The sequence below is a fragment of the Dendropsophus ebraccatus genome, chromosome 6, assembly GCF_027789765.1.
Source record: "Dendropsophus ebraccatus isolate aDenEbr1 chromosome 6, aDenEbr1.pat, whole genome shotgun sequence".
Lineage (NCBI taxonomy): Eukaryota > Metazoa > Chordata > Amphibia > Anura > Hylidae > Dendropsophus > Dendropsophus ebraccatus.
This window is the reverse complement of record NC_091459.1, coordinates 27,960,986-27,981,899: the sequence shown is the minus strand read 5'-3', so window position 1 is coordinate 27,981,899 and position 20,914 is coordinate 27,960,986. Positions and strand designations below refer to the sequence as shown.

Sequence of the window (20,914 nt, the reverse complement as noted above, 5' to 3'; positions counted from 1 at the left end):
AAAACCCATGCCTTAATGTGATTAATGCTATTTTTAAACCAACCAGTATGCACAGCCATTGCAAGGTATTAGTGTTTACCCTGTACAAAATGCCATGATTCTTTTTGCTCTCTGGATACAATAGTTTTTTTTTCCTGTTGCCTAGAGGGAAGAACTCCGCAGCTAAAAATATTGCCTTTACAAAAATAAAGCACTGGCTTAGCAGTTTCCTATGCTGGAGGCATCACGTGGCTTAATTGCTTCTCTGTGCATCTCCATTTATTCTTGGAAGAGAGCCAGAAGGCTTTTTTTATCTAATGCCTAGCTTAGCAGTCTGTCATGGACATATATCTGTATTCTTCAGATTTCAATTATCAGTTTTATGTTAGAATTCTTGATTTTTTCCCAGTTTTAAAAAGTGAAGTATCTCCGTTCTGTAAGTAGAAAGTTCTATAGTATCTCCTCTTATCTGTCTGTGATAGGTCTCTTTTACACAGGTGTACCACATTTTGATTCGTATTTTGCATCAGTACTTGAGTTTCGCCGAGTTTCCACGTATGCATTTGGAATGCCATCTGAAAGCTTTGGAAACCACAGCCCTAATTTTTTCCCCAATAGTTGAGCAACGTTGCGGATAACTTTCACAGAGAACTGAGGGCATGGTTGCCTCTGTAATCACATTGTATCCCTATTGCGTAAAGCTATATTCCCATAATTTCACTTTTGTTTTTTTTTATGTTTTTGTTTTTTACAAAGAACCTAAATTGCAAGGCGATGTTCACACAACATCAAAAAAAGAGAAAATGCAGCCACATTTTCTATTTAAAAAGACGTCCGTTTTGCTGCAATTTAATTGACTGTTAATGGAATGACGGATGTCTAATGCACACAGTGTATAAAATTACGGAAATTGTCTGCGCGGACGTCAAAATAATGATCATGCGAATTATTTTTGGAAGTCTATTGCAAACAGCGAATGTTATTTTTTAGTTGCTCACACACGGTTTTTCTTTTTTCACTGTTCTTTCACTGGTTTTACTGTTAAATTCAATAGACTTGGCCGTCATTTTAGACTCAAAATGATGGAGGTAATTTTAACCCCCTCTAGCCGCTGCACTGTAAATTAAGAAGCTGCGCCTGTGTCATCCGCAGCAGGTCCCATCTATCAGTGAGAGTTAACCCTATAGATATTGCGGTCAGCACGACCACAGCATCTATAGGGCTCCTGACAGAGAATTCTCCGTCTACTATGAAGTGATCGCAGAGCCCGATGGTAGCCATGGAAACCGAAAGCCTCAGGCTTCCGGTTTCCTGGCTGCGGAGGCCGGCAGGGGGAGGAGGGGAAGGCAGGGTGTACACCAGGTGCGCGGCTGTGCGCTCTTCCCCCTCCCCTCTCTCCCCTGCCACTGTCACAAGATTGTGACAGCGGCAGGGGAAAGAGGAGAGGGGGCAGACAAAGGGACATCAGCTTATGGGATCATTGTGATGTATCAATGACCCCAGGTTGTGAAAGGGTTAAATCGAGCTTAAAAACATTGTGTGAACATAGCCTATGTCTGCAGTTTGCAATGTTATCAGTATTACCAAGCTTGTCAGATTGTTTATGAGAAAAAAAGACTGTTGCTAAATCATTTTTTTTTAGCTGCTATTTCTAAAGCACATCTAAAAAAACAAAAATGCGTTTTTTGCAAAACTAGGAGTCCAAAATATAGAGGGAGAATAATCATCGAGCTTGGCAAGGAGGGAAGGAGGCTCAGCAGATATTTACACTTTATTAGTTGCAGATGTAGGTCCACCAGCTTTACTAAGGGGGTGTATGGGGGTAAGCTTTATTTACGACCAGTGTACAAGTATACTGATCAAAGTATTGCCATGTAGATATGAAAGCAGGTTCTGATTTATTATCTGAATTACAGTATGTCCTCTAAATTAGAAGTCTAATTAATCCTATCGTTTTTCCAAAAATGCACAGTATATGGAAACTATAAAAGGACCTGTGGTCAGTCCCCAAAAATATTTTTTTATAGTGTTTTTATCTTAAAGTGTCTCTGTCGGTTCATTTTTTTTATTTTTTTTTTTCAAAAATCAATAGTCCAGGTGATCTTAAGACACTTTGTAATTGGGTTTATTAGGCAAATATGCCATTATCTGCATTTAAACAGACTTTCCCCAGGTCCCTCCCTCCTCTCCTTTCTGTCATCCACTGCTCATTATCAGGAAATCTCGACTGTTTTACGTCAGTCGGATCCTGTCTGTGCTATGCAGAGGGGAGGGGGGAGGAGGGAGATTAGTTGGCAGCAGAGAACAAAGGATTACTAGGTGGGAGCTATGTGAAAGCCATATTCAGAGGTCAGAGAAGTCAGTGCTGACCTCAGAGGAGATAGCCTGGTGATGTAGCTGTAAATTAACTGTTTGTTGTCTTGTTTTGGTGCCTAATCTCCCTCCACCTCTCCCCTCTTCATAGAGAACAATGAAGACAGGGGGGAGAGCTTCAAACTGCCTTTTCATGATAAAAATGCATTTTCTGGCTAATAAACCCAATTACAAAGTTTCTTAAAATCGCCTGTACTATTGATTTCTGCAAAAAAACATTTAACAACAGTGACACTTTAAGGTCTCCATCCACCTTATACTTTTGGTGTCCATACCTGTCGCTTGCAGTGGGTTCAGCTGTTGGTATCGTGTATGGAACTTTTTCAACCAACCACTGACAGCTGTCGGTAGAGAAAGGGGTCAGGCATGATGGAAAATCACCACCTCGTTCTGGGAGTCAAAGAGGCTTTTCAAAAATTCTGTAAGCTGAAGTACCTCCTCCTTCCCCCTCCCTGCTTGATTGACACCTGAAAGCTGTGAGGCTGCAGCACCTGCTGCATTCACTCCCATCATTCATCACAAGGCAGCATGATGTAAACACACCACCTCTTTCTAAATATCCCAATAAAGATACAAATGTATCTGTGTATATCACAGGGAGATGGTGATGTGGACTGCAGGGGCTGGTCAGAGAAGGTGACATTTCTCAGGGCAGTGAGGACAGAACTCACACACAAGATCATGCCAAGCCTCCTGTAATATTAGAGGATGATATGTTGTCTATCGAGAGATGGAGGAGTCGGGGAGCTGTAGACAATACACATTTTGTAATTCTTCTATATTATTAGTCATATTATTATTGATATTAGTGATAGCTAAATTTTTGAATAACCCTTTAATATAATGGCATGTGGGCTGTCCTGCACAAGAAATTTTGCACTTTGTTCAAGTATTTATCATCAAAAAAGGTGAAAGATAAGACAGGATTAAGGTCACAGCTCCCCCTCTCCCCCTCCTTGAACCATTGCATCTGCACAGGACATGCCGCTCTAATAGAAGTCAATGAATCAGCTCAGGATTTCTGTTTCCTATAGTCCTTGTGGCTCCAAATGCTAATAAAAGAGCAGAAGCAGAAAATGTAATACAAAAAATGACGATGATGAAGTAGACTAATATTAGCAAAAAAGCGTCGGTATCTGGTTCGAATCAGTAAAAATCTAGGCGACACGTTCTTCTTGTTAGTAAAGGTTTTTGCACTGTTAAATGTGATACTAACTCCTTGCGTATTTTTTAAACAGTCCAGTTTTCAAAAGAAGTCCAGATATCACAAAATCACCACTGACAAAGTCTGAACAGCTTCTTCGAATAGACGATCATGATTTCACGATGAGACCTGGCTTTGGGGGTATGTTACAAATTCATCTTTTGCGATGCATGCTATTGTACACTTTCCAGGATTATATATATATATATATATATATATATATATATATATAGATATATATATATATATATATATATATATATATATATATATATAGACCTATGTATAGATACACATGTAAATATACATAACCTTGCAATATTACCTTGACCCATATTACAGCTAACGTCTATGATGTCTGCACGCACAGCAAAGTAGCAGCAGCCTAAAAGCCATGATAGAACGTCAGTGAGCCATCTAAACAGTGCTGTCTCTTAGCTGTCTCTTAGCCTGTATACCCAGGTGCTCCCTTTGCCATCTCCCCCCACTTCCCCATAGAGTTGCCTTGTGTGTGGAGTTGTCCAAGGCTATGGCTAATTGGTTGTATGCTTAAAGCGACTCTGTACTCACTGATTTCCCCCCCCCCCCAACTACTTATACCTGCTTGTAGCTTATCTGTAGTGCTGTCTCCTGGTATGTGTGTCCTCTCTGTTTGTACTTTCTTTCGGCTGAAAAACAAAGTTTACTGGAGTATATGCCGTGTCTAAGAGGCGGGCCGAGAGCGTTCGTGCCCAGGGGAAGCGCTGCCTGTGTGGTCTTGGGCTCGCCTCCCCCTGCCTTTCGTTCCGCCCTCAGCCCGCCCTCTGCGCCATGGTTGCCGGGTCAGCGCCGCCTCCGTGGTGTGTCCCTGCACCACCTCCCATGCCTGTGTGCGGCCAACCAGCCCCCCAACACCCCCACCCCTCTTTCGCACCTGCGCACAACGGAAGCTGAGAAGAGGACTCGGAAGTGGACGTAAACAGCGTAAGAGGGGTGGGGGTGTTGGTGGGCGGGTTGGCCGCACACAGGCATGGGAGGCGTGCAGGGACACACCACGGAGGCGGCGCTGACCTGGGAACGTCGCTGACCTGGCAACCATGGCGCAGAGGGCGGGCTGAGGGCGGAACGAAAGGCAGGGGGAGGCGAGCCCAAAACCACACAGGCGGCACTTCCCCTGGGCACGAATGCTCTCGGCCCGCCTCTTAGACACGGCATATACTCCAGTAAACTTTGTTTTTCAGCCGAAAGAAAGTAAAAACAGAGGGGACACACATACCAGGAGACAGCACTACAGATAAGCTACAAGTAGTTGGGGGGGGGGGGAATCAGTGGGTACAGAGTCGCTTTAACTACCAGCCGGAGGATCTTTATGGCCGTAGTGTTCAGAACTCCCCAAAGGACACAATGAAGCCGCTCGCTTCATTGTGTAAACTGACAGGGTTTCCTACGGCCGCAATTCACTAAATTGCGGCTTCAGAAAACTGACAGGTCAGTTCTTTGCGGCCCGGCATGGGATCCCGGCCGGAACGTATACGATGTGTATACGCTCTGGCCGGGATCCCATAGAGGAATAGGCGTAGTGTGAACATAGCCTCAATGTAGATGGATTGATTGATGGATAGATAGATAGATAGATAGATAGATAGATAGATAGATAGATATTTCATGAAGCAGAAGCAGATTGAGCCAGTGAAGGGCAGATACTACAAGATGAGGTGGATACTTGGCAGTTGGCTCTGAGGTCTAATGCATGCTGGGAAATGTAGTTTCTTGGATATTAGCTGGCCTTTAGAAAAACTAGTAACTCAGAAACGGGAGCAGCTAGAAACGATATGGCTGAAAGGAGACAGGAGATGTCTCTAAATAGTTAGGGGGACTTGGTAAGACCAGCTAGGTTTGGGAACATTTAGTTTTTTAGCTCTTGGGTGGAATACCCCTTTAAGGTCCTCATATACCTTATACTTTCATTGGCCGTGCCTGCCGCTTGCAGTGGGTTCAGCCACCAGTATATGGTGCCCTCCCGAATGACCACTGACAGATGGTGGAGATAGAGTCGAACGTGAGGGAAAATCAATGCCTGATCCCTTTGTTTTGGGACAGATGAGCAGTGGCTAGAGCTGCATCAAATGTTCATGTGAATGGGTAGGATGGGTGGCTGACAGGAGAGATAAGGACAAACATCATTGAACGCTATTAAAGGTGGTTGGCCACCTTAGGGAGTGGCCCTAATCTGGTAGTCAGTTATTGAAGGTGTATGGACACTTTAACCCCTTAACGACGCATGACGGGTATACCCGTCATGCGGCCTGTTAAGGGAGATCAGAGAGGGCTCCCAGCGTGAGTCCTCTCTGCAGCCCGCGGTCCCGGGTTGCTATGTGCAACCAGGGACCGCGGGTATTAGTCACCGCGGCAGATCGGCAGGCCGGCTAATTAACTATTCAAATGCAGCTGTCAAAGCTGACAGCTGCATTTGAATAGTGTATGCAGCCCCTCTCCCTGGTGTCTAGTGAGGGATCTCCCCCCCCCCTCGGAGGGGAGATCCGTTCTAATGAGCCGGCCGGGGCTCAGCATCGGAATGACACTGATCCCGGCTCGGCAATCCATGTATGTGGTCTGCAGCAGACCATTATAATAATAGAGCACCGATCTGATGGATCATTACTCTGTTATATACACAGCATTGATCTCAATGGGAGATGAGTGCTGTGTATATAGAAGTCCCCCAGGGGGCTTCTAATTACTGTATGTAAAAAAAGAATAAAGTGTTTTCATTAATAAAATACCCCCTCCCCAAATAAAAGTCCAAATCACCCCCCTTTTCCCATTTTATAAATAAAAATAAATAAACAAACACGTTTGGTATCGCCGTGTGCGTAACCGCCCGAAATTTTAATTTATTTAATTCATGATCCCTCACGGTAAATGGCGTTAGCGCAAAAAAATTCCAAAGTGTAAAATTATGCATTTTTGGTTGCATCAAATCCATAAAAATTTTAATAAAAAGCGATCAAAAAGTCGTATATGCGCAATCAAGGTACCGATAGAAAGTACAGATCATGGCACACTCACACAGCCCCATAGACCAAAGGATAAAAGTGCTATAAGCATGGGAATAGAGCGATTTCAAGGAACGTTTATTTTTCCGTAAAAGGTATAAAAGTTATACGTTACATATCGTTTTAATCGTACCGACTTGAGGAACATATATAACATGTCAGTTTTTCCATACACGGTGTAAAAACGACAGAAGAAAAAGAATTGTGGAGTTTTTTTTCAATTTCACCGCGCATATCATTTTTTTCTGGTTTCGCAGCATATTTTATGCTAAAATTCAGCCTATCATTGCAAAGTACAATTAGTGACGCAAAAAATAAGGGCTAATGTGGGTCCGTAGGTATAAAAATGCAACTGCTATGGCCTTATATACACAAGGAGGAAAAAAACAAAAACGCAAAAACGAAAATTAGCCTGATCCTTAAGGGGTTAAAGGGGTAGTTCAGCAAAAAAAAATAATAATTTTAATCAACTAGTGCAAGAAAGCATCAGCGATTTGTAATTTTTTTCTATTAAAAAATCTTAAGTCATCCAGTACTTATCAGCTGCTGTATGTCCTACAGAAAGTGATGAATTATTTCCAGTTTGATACAGTGCTCAGCTGCCACCTCTGTCCATGCCAGGAACTGTCCAGAGTAGTGACAAATTTCCATAGAAAACCTCTCCTGCTCTCCAAACTGAAAAGAATACCACTTCCTGCAGGACAAACAGCAGCTGATAAGTACTGGAAGACTTGAGATTTCTTAATAGAAGTAAATTATAAATCTCTGGCACTTTCTGGCTCCAGTTGATTTCAAAAAGTGTTTTTTTTCTGAACTACCCCTTTAAAGAGCTGCACCAATTGCGTAGCCCAGCTTTCCACCGATATAGCTATTTACGGCAGTCACTACTGGGCTTTATTCTGACCCTCTACTGTGGTAGCGTAGTGATTTGTAACAGTGATCAGAATATCACTACACTAGTGTTAAAAATAAAAAAAAAGTTTGCAGTAAAGCATAAAATAAATCGCCCAACCCTCCTACAAAAATAAAAAGGCATTGTACTCCCCCTATATAATAAAATGTTACCTAAAACACTTTGGTATCCCCATGTCCATAATGACCCAAGCTATAAAACTATATTATTATTTATACCCCATGATGCACCCTGTAAAAAAAAAAAAAAAAGAACACCAAAATTGCTGCATTTTGTCAATTTGCCTAAGAAAAAAAGAGATCAAAAGGTCATCTATATGTAAATCTTAGTATCAATAAAAACGACACATCTTCTTACAAAAAGTGAGCCCGAAACAGGTCTTGTAAGTGGTGGGATATAGTTTAGGTTATCTTCTAATTTTTGGGATATATGGGATATTTATAGCTTTTAAAGCGACTCTGTACCCACAGTCTGACCCCCCCCCCCAAACCTCTTGTACCTTCGGATAGCTGCTTTTAATCCAAGATCTGTCCTGGGGTCCGTTCGGCAGGTGATACAGTTATTGACCTAAAAAAATACTTTTAGGCTATGTTCACACGTCGTAAAAGACCGGCCGTTCTGTGACCCCGGCCGCGTCACGAAACGGTCGGTCCCTGCACGGATCATCCCGGCCGGATGATCTTTTGGCCGCAGGGTTCTGATGCGGGCACATCAGCGCGCGCCCCCATCAGAACCTCCCATAGCACACAGTGAAGCAAGCGGCCGGAGCCACTCGTTTCACTGTGTGAACTGACAGGGTTTCCTACGGTCGCAATTCATTGAATTGCGGCCGCAGAAAACTGACATGTCAGTTATTTGCGGCCTTGTGCAGGATCCCGGCTGGAGCACATATGATGTGTATATGCTCCGGCCAGGATCCCATAGAACAACAGGCATTGTTCACCCGTACAAAGTAAGGGCCGTTGTTGCCGATAGCAACAATGGCCGTACTTTTACGTAGCGTGAACAAAGCCTTAAACTTGCAGCACTGTGCCCAACAACCAGGGCTTAGAGTATCTGTGCCCTAACATTGCACTGCCCCTCCGTCCCTCCTCCCTGCCCTCTTCATCATTAGGAATGCCACTGTATCATTTTCTCCTGTCTGAACATTGCACAGGTGCCTTAACGATCCAGCCCATGTGCCGTGCTGACACAGCTCATGAACAGGAGACAATCTGCCTGGAGCATTCCTAATGATTAAGAGGGCGGGAGGGAGGGACAGAGAGGTTGTGCCAGCCTAATGCATACACAATCTGAGCCACGGCCGCTGGGCACGGCGCTGCAAGTTTAAAAGTTGTTTTTTAGGACAATAACTGCATCCACTGCCGAACGGACCCCAGGACAGATCTTGGATTAAAAGCAGCTATCTGAAGGTACAAGTGGTTTGGGGGGGGGGGGGAGTCAGATTGTGGGTACAGAGTCACTTTAAATTTTATTAGTATTGTGATTTAAAAAAACTAACAAGACATAAAACTTTTTATTGGATCTGGGCAATAAAGTCTGTACCTTTACTATAAAGGTATATACCCCATATTCTATTTGTGGTTTTTTTTTCAGTAGTAACACAGAGAGATCACGAGTTAAAAAAAACAAAAGTAGCCACAACAGCAGCGGCATCTGGAGGTTTAATTATTAGATAGCCAAAAACTTACAAACACAGCATTCACTGAACTACTATTTATAGGGGGCAATGTATCAATGGAGACTCTTGAGTGAGTACTTCATTGAATTTTTTTTGCTGATCTCCCTGAGCTCAGTGATTGCTGTGTTTCGTTGGTCTATTTTCCATTGCCCCCCATTACCCAGAATCCTGCCCCACACTGATGAGGGGCAAATACTCCAAAACAGCTGTCTGTGGATGGATGCCTTGCCTTGGTAACCCTTGTCATGTTGCAATACTCGCAACAGAGTTGGACTTTAATGCAAAGGGGGCCACCCTGGTATTTCCCTATTTATGTTCCAATACGAGTGGGACTAAAGGGGCTACGTATCAGGGTGGTTTGGTGTTCTCCCCACTGGGAGGAACCCCTTGGCAATAGTCTTTCCCTCCCTGGAGGGATATTCGGCTACTCAAATGTTTTGAGACTCACAACGGAGACTCCAAGAACCCCTCTTTTTGCTTAGCCAAAAACTTCCTGATGACATCACTGGAGTGATGAAACATGTAGTGGGGGTTGACTTTTGTTATTTTAACCAGCGATCTCTCTGTGTGTTACTACTGATGTCTTGGTGGATGATGTATATTCTTTGCTTTCTATCTGAATTTATATGTCCTGAAATACCTCTAGGGGCTGAAATGCCTATGTCTGATAGCTACCACACTGAGACCTAATATTTTTATTTCTAGTGCTATCACTATTTATTAATTACTTACTCATTGGGAGAGATTTATCAAACATGGTGTAAAGTGAAACTGGCTCAGTTGCCCCTAGCAACCAATCAGATTCCACCTTTCATTCCTCACAGATTCTTTGGAAAATGAAAGGTGGAATCTGATTGGTTGCTAGGGGCAACTGGGCCAGTTTCACTTTACACCATGTTTGATAAATCTCCCCTCATTGTGTTATAAAAGATTTCATTACCAACTTTGGGAACAAGACCATCTCACTATTTTTATGTATATATTGAATAAGTCTCTCCATCTATCACATGAATTGTAGTATGTGTCTCCTACCTTAGCTTCCCTAGTAAGTACAGATATATTTCTCTCTGCCCCCCCCCCCCCCTCCTTTCTGAGACAGCTGATGTAAACAAGTCACTGGCAGGCTTTATCTGCAACATTGTAGCTTTTTTGTAATGCTGGGAGGGTTAATCACAGTGAGTGAGTTCTTTAGCAACTTGACATAAGGAAAAACCCTTCCAGCATTACAGAGAAGCTACATTATTGCAGATAAAGCCAGTGAGGGACTTGTTTACATCATCTGTCTCAGATGGGATGGGGGAGGAGGGGAAGACAGAGGGGAAAGCTCACACACCGATTTTTGTGTTTTCAGCAGAAAGCAGCACCTGAGAACTGGGGGAAGGAGACTGAATAGATAATAACAAGTATGGAATGAATTGTTAGTCTCACCATGGGCAGCAACATATGAAAAGTTATGTTTGAATGGAATACCCCTTTAAGGTTAGGTTCGAACCCAGGGCTGCCCTTCTCAGGTCGATAACTCTGCCTATGGCAGGATTATCCTCTTAGTACACCAAGCAAGGACATTCATCCAGTCTGAAGGCTCTAGGTTACCTTCATCTCAGTGTGATAAAATTTGGTTTATTCCTCCTTTGCTATATTTATGAATATACAGTGCCTGAATATAGCACTGTGGTATCCTGAAGTGCTGGTAGGCATTGCAATTAGGCTTACTTAGTGGCAGACCCCAGCACTAACCTTAGAGGGATATGGATGGTAGAGGGTTAAAGTCTTTTTGCTGAAGTTCACTGGTTGGTGCTCACTTTCCTAGAAAAGGCAGGTGTATGTAGAATACTTAAACAAAGAAGGAGCAGGAGAGGGCACTCACCATAAATTGTGATCTTCTTTATTTCAGTGTACGATAAAAAACACAGGACATGCTGAGCTGAATCAACAGGACGCCAGCACTAGAACGTAATCAGGTAACAGCTGGTTCGCGCGCATGTGTGCTTCTTCAGACCTCATGTCCTGTGTTTTTTATCGTACACCGAAATAAAGAAGATCACGATTTATGGTGAGTGCCCTCTCTTGCTCCTTCTTCGTTTCAGCTTTGCAATTAGGTCACATTGTGTGGCTTTTATCTGTATTCTTACAGACTCCCCATGTAGTGATACACCCTTTAAGTTGCAGAATAGCAAGATACAGCAGTCAGGGCTACGGTGGTTAATAGCTTCAGACATGTATTAAATTAGTATTAAATTACTGTGATGAAAGAATATTTCTCCTTTTTAATGAATATATGTAAGTAAGGTTCTTGGTTTTCTTTCCTGTAATAACTAGAAATGACTGTTAAATAAGAGGATGCTTTTTTATGACCTATAGGATTAGACGTTGTAATTCATCTTCCTTTCTTGGCTGCCAGATGGTAAAATAAATCCAGGCTAGTGTTTTCTACTCTAACAGTATGTACAGAACTGGGTAATCCATATACATGAACAGAGGAAACATGTACATTTGTAAAATAATTCTGTCTTATAAGAAGAGCACAACTAAATAATCATACAGTAACCTGTCCCTGACCACTACTAGAGTGCACTGTGCAGTGCTTTACATATTCCAGTGGAACTTCTGTTCACAAGCTTAAAGGGGATATCCAGCGAAAATCTTTTTCTTTCTAATCAACTGGTTTCAGAAAGTTATATCAATTTGTAATTTACTTCTATTACAAAATTTCCAGTCTCCCAGTACTTATCAGCTGCTGTATGCCCTGCAGGAAATTTTGTTTTATTTTCAGTCTGACACAGTGCTCTTTGCTGCCACCTCTGTGCGAGACAGGAACTTCCAGAGCAGCAGCAAATCCCCATAGAAAACCTCTACTGCTCTGGACAGTTCCTGTCTCGGACACAGGTGGCAACAGAAAGCATTGTGTCCAGCGCCCACCAATAATTACCTACAGTAACATTTATTAGACTGAAAAGTGTCCAGTTTAATCACAACAGTACAGAACAGAATGGGAATGGATCGCTGGTTTATGTTATGGTGTGTTTCATTTTGTTTTGGTAATTTTTCTATTTATTGTTTTGTTCTGGTTAGATATGGTATGTTTATTTCTGTATTTATTTATTAATTGTTATGTTTAAAATTTTAATAAAAGAAATACAGAGCAGCATTATACTGTACAGGAAATTATAAACAAGAAACATTCAACAAAACCAGCAACTATAGTACAGTAGTCACTAACTCCTCACTCATCCTTTACTGTATAGAGTCCCCCCCATCCCAGCACTGTAATGTATGGGAGGTGGTGGTGCACTGACTGTACTACTACTGTACTGTATATGCACTTCAGCAATCCTATACAGTACTGTACAGGATGGGAGATGGTGGTGCACTGACTGTACTACTACTGTACTGTATATGCACTGCACTCCAGCAGTATTATACAGTACACGATGGGAGATGGTGCACTGACTGTACTACTAATGTACTGTATATGCACTCCAGCAATCGTATATAGTACAGGATGGGAGATGGTGGTGCACTGACTGTACTACTACTGTACTGTATATGCACTCCAGCAATCTTATACAGTACAGGATGGGAGATGGTGGTGCACTGACTGTACTACTACTGTACTGTATATGCACTCCAGCAATCGTATATAGTACAGGATGGGAGATGGTGGTGCACTGACTGTACTACTACTGTACTGTATATGTACCCCAGCAGTCTTATACAGTACAGGATGGGAGATGGTGGTGCACTGACTGTACTACTACTGTACTGTATATGCACTCCAGCAATCGTATATAGTACAGGATGGGAGATGGTGGTGCACTGACTGTACTACTACTGTACTGTATATGCACCCCAGCAGTCTTATACAGTACAGGATGGGAGATGGTGGTGCACTGACTGTACTACTACTGTACTGTATATGCACTCCAGCAGTCTTATACAGTACAGGATGGGAGATGGTGGTGCACTGACTGTACTACTACTGTACTACATATGCACTCCAGCAATCTTATACAGTACAGGATGGGAGATGGTGGTGCACTGACTGTACTACTACTGTACTGTATATGCACTCCAGCAATCTTATACAGTACAGGATGGGAGATGGTGGTGCACTGACTGTACTACTACTGTACTGTATATGCACTCCAGCAGTCTTATACAGTACAGGATGGGAGATGGTGGTGCACTGACTGTACTACTACTGTACTGGTGCACTGACTGTACTACTACTGTACTGTATATGCACTCCAGCAGTCTTATACAGTACAGGATGGAAGATGGTGGTGCACTGACTGTACTACTACTGTACTGTATATGCACTCCAGCAGTCTTATACAGTACAGGATGGAAGATGGTGGTGCACTGACTGTACTACTACTGTACTGTATATGCACTCCAGCAGTCTTATACAGTACAGGATGGGAGATGGTGGTGCACTGACTGTACTACTACTGTACTGTATATGCACTCCAGCAGTCTTATACAGTACAGGATGGAAGATGGTGGTGCACTGACTGTACTACTACTGTACTGTATATGCACTCCAGAAGTCTTATACAGTACTGTTCTGTATGTGAATCCTCACGAGTGCTACGTACCACATACAACCCACGGTCCATGCTTGCAAAAATGTTCGGATAGTGAGCAAAGTCAACGGCATTGAAGTCAATTAAATCGCGACAAAAACGGACGTCTTTTGAAACAGAAAAAAACAAATGCCTTTTCTGTTTTTTGAACGTCGTGTAAACATAGCCTTTATCTTATATTGACAACATATCTAAAGTGTTCTTGTTACTTTAAAAAACATACGGCATGTCATAGAGACACGTCAAAAGTTTTCATTGGTCAGGGTGTGGGTTTTTAGACCCACCCGGACTATCGGTACCGCCACCCACAGGAAAGGGGAAAAATAACCCAAGGTGTTCAGGTAGTGTGTATAGATGCTGGTGCGGATAAAATATAACGGAGTCCCAGCTATATAAAATATAGAACAACTTTACTGTTTACTTTGCAGTCTCTTAATAGTACAATACACTTTTAGGCTATGTTCACACTACGTAAAAGTACGGCCATTGTTGCCAGACGAGAGGACCGCCTGGAAAACTGGGATACAGCCATAGCCATAGGCTGTATCCCAGTTTTCCAGGCGGTCCTCCCGCTGTATCCCCCCGCTGCACGGAGCGGTCAGACAGCGGGAATCTGATGCCGAGGGTTCGGGTTCATACGAACCCGAACCTCGGCAGGTTCGGACCATCCTTAATAAGCATACTGCCCTGCACCTTTTAGACTGGTTCACAGTGTGGGCTAGGATTTTCCTAGACTCTTATCCCTTTGTAGTGTTTAGCACTGCATAGTAGATATAGTAGGGATACGGAAAGAACTGGTTGTCTTTAGCTGCATCTGTACACTTCTGTGTCTTAGACTAGACTACGCCGAACTGAACTCACTTCCTCACGGAGCTAAACTAACTCCTCCTACTAGGATGTGTGTGTGTGGAGAGCAAGGATAGGTAGATGAAGAGAAAGCACCTCCTATAGGTCAGCACTGAACACATGGTACAACAACAACATTAACCCTTTCCTTACTTCAGCTGTGCAACCATTAACAGAGGTGTATAAGGGACACTGACACCTATTGAAGAAACTACAGAATATTACCTTTATCACCACTTAACCTGAAGTGAGAACTTTGTGACTCGTGCCTAAGGGACACCACACACATAGTTTTTTAACATTAGTGGTGCCAATCTGACAATTGTATAGTGTTTTTTTTTGTTTAGTTTTTTTGCAATACTGTCTTTTTCGGTATATGTGGATTTGAAAGCTTGTTGTCTCCTTCGGGTATTCAAATAAATTGTGTTAGATAATGTGAAATAGATGGAAGAGAGTAGTAGGGGATGGTGATGGAGAAGAGGATAGTGGTGGTAGTGGCTGTAGATGAGTAGGGCCTCTCTCCTGTATATGGCGTTTTGGCGATCTGGGATGAGGAAATTACATTGATGAGCTGCGAGGGCACAGGCTGCTTCCCTTTAATCTCTCTATTGGGCTCTCTGCTGTTCCAGTTGAGGGAGGTTGCCCCAAGAGCCATCTTAACAGCACTATGGGCCCCTGGGCAGAGCTTTGAACTGGGCCCCCCATCCCCCCTTCCCCGTTGACCAACCCTCCCGTCCCAACGGGAGGTGGTACATCAATAACTCTTTACAGACAGCTTACTGGCACCCCAAAACACTTCTTTAATCCAGTCACATACAGTTCTTCAATGCTGGCAGCCTTGAAAGGGTTACTGTGCTTATTTGAAAAGGTTTTGTGGTGTCCTGCAAGTGAGTAACTACGAGGGGTCACTGGGGGCACTATTATCCTGTAATCTGGGTCTTTCCTAAGTTGGGTTTGAGTCTTTTGCTCCCTTTTAGATCGGATTGGGTCGAGAAACCCGTGGATTTTATAGGTCTTGAGTTCCCAAAGTCCTAAGCTTCTAAACAGAATCAAACAAGTAGTGGGACTGTGGTTGAAGCGCTATAATACATCTTATAGCGTATATGTATTCACAATTACATATACATGTATACATTAAACACAAACAAATATGTACAAACTAGGTGGTTATGATTATTGCCTCATTTAGCAATAGGCAGGGCGCAACAGGGGTGACCCATCTCTCATCCCTAACACTTGTAAATAATTATAACCGCCTAGTTTGTACATATTTGTTTGTGTTTAATGTATACACGAATATGTAATTGTGAATAAATATACGCTATGACCTAAGATGTATTATAAACAAAATACAGAAGGACAGCGCTCCATAGCGCGGATCAAAAGCATAACAAACAGGGAGGGAACAACGTGCAAGGAGACCCTCACCTGGTGGGATTGTGCTATGGATAGAGGCGCAACACTCGTCAAAGCATGTATGAAGGACCGCAGCCACTCCCGCTATCCCAAAGGAATCATATACATAAAAACCTCCAATGCCAACAAAACACGGATCAAGGGGCGCAGGTCCGGGAAGAATGAAATAAAATGTCAATAATAAAGTATAAAATTTATTGAGACTCGACGCGTTTCGGAATCGCACCGGTTCCTTTCTCAAGAGTCATGATATTCTAGTCTGAACAGTGCGGCCCACATATTGTAGCTGACATGGACATTCTAAAAGATAAATAACATATTGCGAAGAACAGGAGTAAATATTATGAACGTGAAATATTTCATTCGTTACTGAAGATTTAAAAATCGGTGATGGAATACCAGAAATCCAGTTACAACATAGGCATCTAGTTGTATTACAACGTATGGTGCCAAGAGTATTCGTTTCTGATCCTTTACTATTGGTATTAGCTACAATATTGCGGAGCTTACCAGGGGCTAATTGGCTACGCAATGTTTTAGTTCTACGAAAAATTACAGTAGGTTGTCTAGGAAGAATAGGTTTTAAAACTGGGTCACTTAAAACAATATTCCAATGTTTCGTTAATATCCTTTTAATTTCTTGTGTACCACAATTGTACTCTGTAATTAATGATGTTCTAAATTTATTATAAGTTTCAGATTTTTGATGAATTTTTTGTATATTAAACAGTACTGCTTACCATGCCGGAGTTTTGAGAAGAGTGTAAAACCCAGAAACATCCTTTTTTATATTTATTTTTTAACTGTTTTACAGTACCACTAAAATACTTTATAAGTTAGGGTACTATTACACAAAGTGATTTTTCGACGATCAGCGATTAACGATAGATGAACTCAAACGACCGCTATGGTGAACGACCTGAAATCATTCACCCAATTACATGGAACAATGATTGTTACTTATGACATCTCAAAAACATCTTCAGAATCTCACCACTGACACAGTTCATACTGTCATAATCACTAGTCTTATCTTTTTATTCACATACAAGTGTTTTTTTTATTGAAACATGGGAGGAAAACAGTACAAAACAAAAAGGAGAGGTAAGGAAGGCGTTCCACCGATATTCCGTGGAATGTGGCAGAAGACTACAATATGACAAGTACTGCTTACCATGCCGGAGTTTTGAGAAGAGTGTAAAACCCAGAAACATCCTTTTTTATATTTATTTTTTAACAGTTTTACAGTACCACTAAAATACTTTAAGTTAGGGTACTATTACACAAAGTGATTTTTCGACGATCAGCGATTAACGATAGACGAACTCAAACGACCGCTATGGTGAACGACCTGAAATCATTCACCCAATTACATGGAACAATGATTGTTACTTATGACATCTCAAAACATCTTCAGAAACTCACCACTGACACAGTTCATACTGTCATAATCACTAGTCTTATCTTTTTATTCACATACAAGTGTTTTTTTTATTGAAACATGGGAGTAAAACAGTACAAAACAAAAAGGAGAGGTAAGGAAGGCGTTCCACCGATATTCCGTGGAATGTGGCAGAAGACTACAATATGACAAGTACTGCTTACCATGCCGGAGTTTTGAGAAGAGTGTAAAACCCAGAAACATCCTTTTTTATATTTATTTTTTAACAGTTTTACAGTACCACTAAAATACTTTAAGTTAGGGTACTATTACACAAAGTGATTTTTCGACGATCAGTGATTAACGATAGATGAACTCAAACGACCGCTATGGTGAACGACCTGAAATCATTCACCCAATTACATGGAACAATGATTGTTACTTATGACATCTCAAAAACATCTTCAGAATCTCACCACTGACACAGTTCATACTGTCATAATCACTAGTCTTATCTTTTTATTCACATACAAGTGTTTTTTTTATTGAAACATGGGAGTAAAATAGTACAAAACAAAAAGGAGCGGTAAGGAAGGCGTTCCACCAATATTCCGTGGAATGTGGCAGAAGACTACAATATGACAAGTTCATTTGACTGAAAACTTTTAAACATTTCCATATCAATCTTTTATTGTTTATTTTTCAAAAATATTTTTAATGTTATTTATTTTATTTTTATTCTTAAAGGGCCAGCAATCCCTGTTGGGGTGGATGTACAAGTGGAAAGCTTAGACAGTATTTCTGAAGTGGATATGGTAAGTATATAGCGTCTTTTTCTGTGGTTCTGTGGTAACATGCTGTTCACAATCTGTATTACACCGTCATTATGACTCGGGGGCTTCCACAGGGACTCCCAGGCACTGTGACACATGGGATATAATAAAGATGGTGTGACTTATAGTCCTCCAGCGCACACCCTGTGTAAATGTGCTGGCTGATGGTGTTTTGGGGTGCATGTTCCTGTTATGTGCAATGATGGAGCCTGCTTGTAACAACTTAGTTTCTTTACTGAAGAGAAACAAAATCATTCACAAAGGACATTACTCTCAAACACCAAAACAGACAGGCCCCTTTAACACATCAGCTGACCTGTATTAAGGCTCGCCAGTATTTTTCTCAGGATCCGTAACAAATACAGATGTATAAAAAGGTCCATAGAAATCAATGGGTGGACAATATGTTACTGATATGTAAAAGGAGCTTAAGGCTAAAGCAGGAAAACCAAAGATGTTGGTGTCTCAAGGGTACCTGGAGCTGGTCCTCTCTACTCTGCTGAAGAGAGACAGGACTAACAAAGCTGCACCCCCATGTAGCAAAACCTGGCACTGTTGTGTGTGTGTGTTAACCCTTACAGTGTTCACAGCCATACCAGGTAGAATATCATTTCAATGTTATAAACAGTATAAGGCTATGTTCCCACGTAGTAAAAGACCGTCCATTCCGTGACCAGGCACGGAACGGCCGGTCTCTGAAAAGATCATCCCGGACGGTACTGTAGTACCGGCCGGATGATCTTTTCGGCTGCAGTGTTCTGATGCGAGCACATCCGTGTGCGCCCACATCAGAACTCTCCACTGCACACTAAGGAGCGAGCGGCTGGAGCCGCTCGCTCCATAGTGTGCACTAACAGGGTTTTCTACGGCCGCTATTCAATGAATAGCGGCCGCAGAAAACTGACATGTCAGTTGTTTACGGTGCCGGAGAGATCGCGGCCGGAGCATATATTATGGGGTATTTATGAAAGGGTGTAAATATACACCTGGTGTAAACTGCCCGCAGCAACCAATCACAGCTCAGCTTTCAGATCTGGTAAAATATTAGAGGAGCTGTGATTGGTTGCTGTGGGCAGTTTACATAAAATAAGTTTCATAAATCTCCCCCTATGTGTATACGCTCTGGCTGGAATCCCATAGAAGGAAACGGACGTGATTTTATGAAAATATAAGTTGTGTGAACATAGCCTAAAGCATCATAAAATAGTGCAAATCAGTGCAGAACATATCAAAGAGATCAAAGAGCATATACAACTAGGATCAAACTCAATCTAACCACAAGCCCTCTTTAAAGTGTCCCTGTCGTTATAACTTTCAAAATCTAAGTCAACAGTAGATGTGAAATAAAGCAAGTTTGCAATATACATTCATTGTTTGTTTGTTTTTTGGTGGTTTTCATGCTGTAAAACAAAGCTGAACTTACCAGAAATCCAGGTCCAGTCTCCTGAAGGCAGATCTTCTGACTTGTTGAAAACTTGTTGCTGGTTGAAAAAAACAGACTAAACACAGCAATTCCGGCCAGTACAGAGAGTCACGGCTCAATGTGTCCATCAGTCACATGACTGCCTTCTCTCTATGAGCGCTCAGATGGCCTGGGATACACAGAACTTCCTGTTTTCTGACTCTTTTTTTCTCAAAGAGTCAGAAAACAGGAAGTGCCGTGTTTATAACAACTTAAAAAAAAATTGCTAATTTTCTTTATATCACATCTGTTGTTGTTTTAGATTTTGAAAGTTATAATGACAGGTACACATTAAGGCTATGTTCACACTACATATGAGACCGGCCGTTCCATGACCCCGGCTGGGGTTTTGTTTTGGCTGAAATATGCCATTTTCATCAATCTGTAATCTTTTATGTGAGGGAACTTTTAGATTGATTCCATGATATCCCTGTCAGGATGCGGATGAAGGGGATAGATTAGCCAATGCTCAGCAAAGATGTGATATGTGCCATTTTTAATATGAATATATTGACTTTTGTCTGGTTATACAGTAGTTTGTACTGAAAACTGTTTATCTTCCAGGATTTCACAATGACTTTGTACCTTAGACACTACTGGAAAGATGAAAGACTGTCTTTTCCCAGCTCAAATAACCAAAGTATGACCTTTGATGGAAGACTAGTAAAAAAGATCTGGGTACCAGACATGTTTTTTGTCCATTCTAAAAGATCCTTTATCCATGACACTACGACAGATAATATTATGCTGCGAGTACAGCCTGATGGGAAAGTGCTGTACAGTTTAAGGTAACTTCACACTTTCATAATTTTCTTATAGATATTAGCCAGGATTTTCACAATGTTTATATTTTTTGCCCAATGGCGTAGCTCTTTCCCTTAAAGGGAACCTGTCTCCGTGAAAATGCTGCCCAAGCTATCAGCATCATGTTACAGAGCATAAGGAGCTGAGCAGATTGATATATATATCTTTATAGAAAAAGATTCAGAATAACTTAATAATTATTGATTAAAATCTTTGATGTTTCCATGCTAAAGAGTCAAGTCCATTAAATGACACCGCCCACTGGACTCCTTAAAACAGAATGAGCAAGAACTTCTATCAACATGTTGCAAGTCATACTGAATCTTTTCCCACAAAGATATATATCAAATTGCTCAGCTCTTCCTGCTCTATAACATGATGGTGACAAATTACATAGCATT

General features: G+C 41.8%; 1 protein-coding gene across 6 annotated transcripts in view; it reads left to right on the top strand.

Moving 5' to 3' along the window:
- The window catches only part of LOC138794725 (gamma-aminobutyric acid receptor subunit rho-1), a 99,971-nt gene that overhangs the window by 71,050 nt on the left and 8,007 nt on the right, over positions 1–20,914 (top strand). For all 6 annotated transcript variants that reach the window (XM_069973569.1, XM_069973566.1, XM_069973564.1 and 3 more), the window contains 3 exons: positions 3,591–3,697; positions 18,162–18,229; positions 20,274–20,497. In XM_069973569.1, the coding sequence (XP_069829670.1) occupies positions 3,679–3,697; positions 18,162–18,229; positions 20,274–20,497 (311 nt within the window). In that variant the 5' untranslated portion in view covers positions 3,591–3,678. The remainder of the gene's footprint in view (positions 1–3,590; positions 3,698–18,161; positions 18,230–20,273; positions 20,498–20,914) is intronic.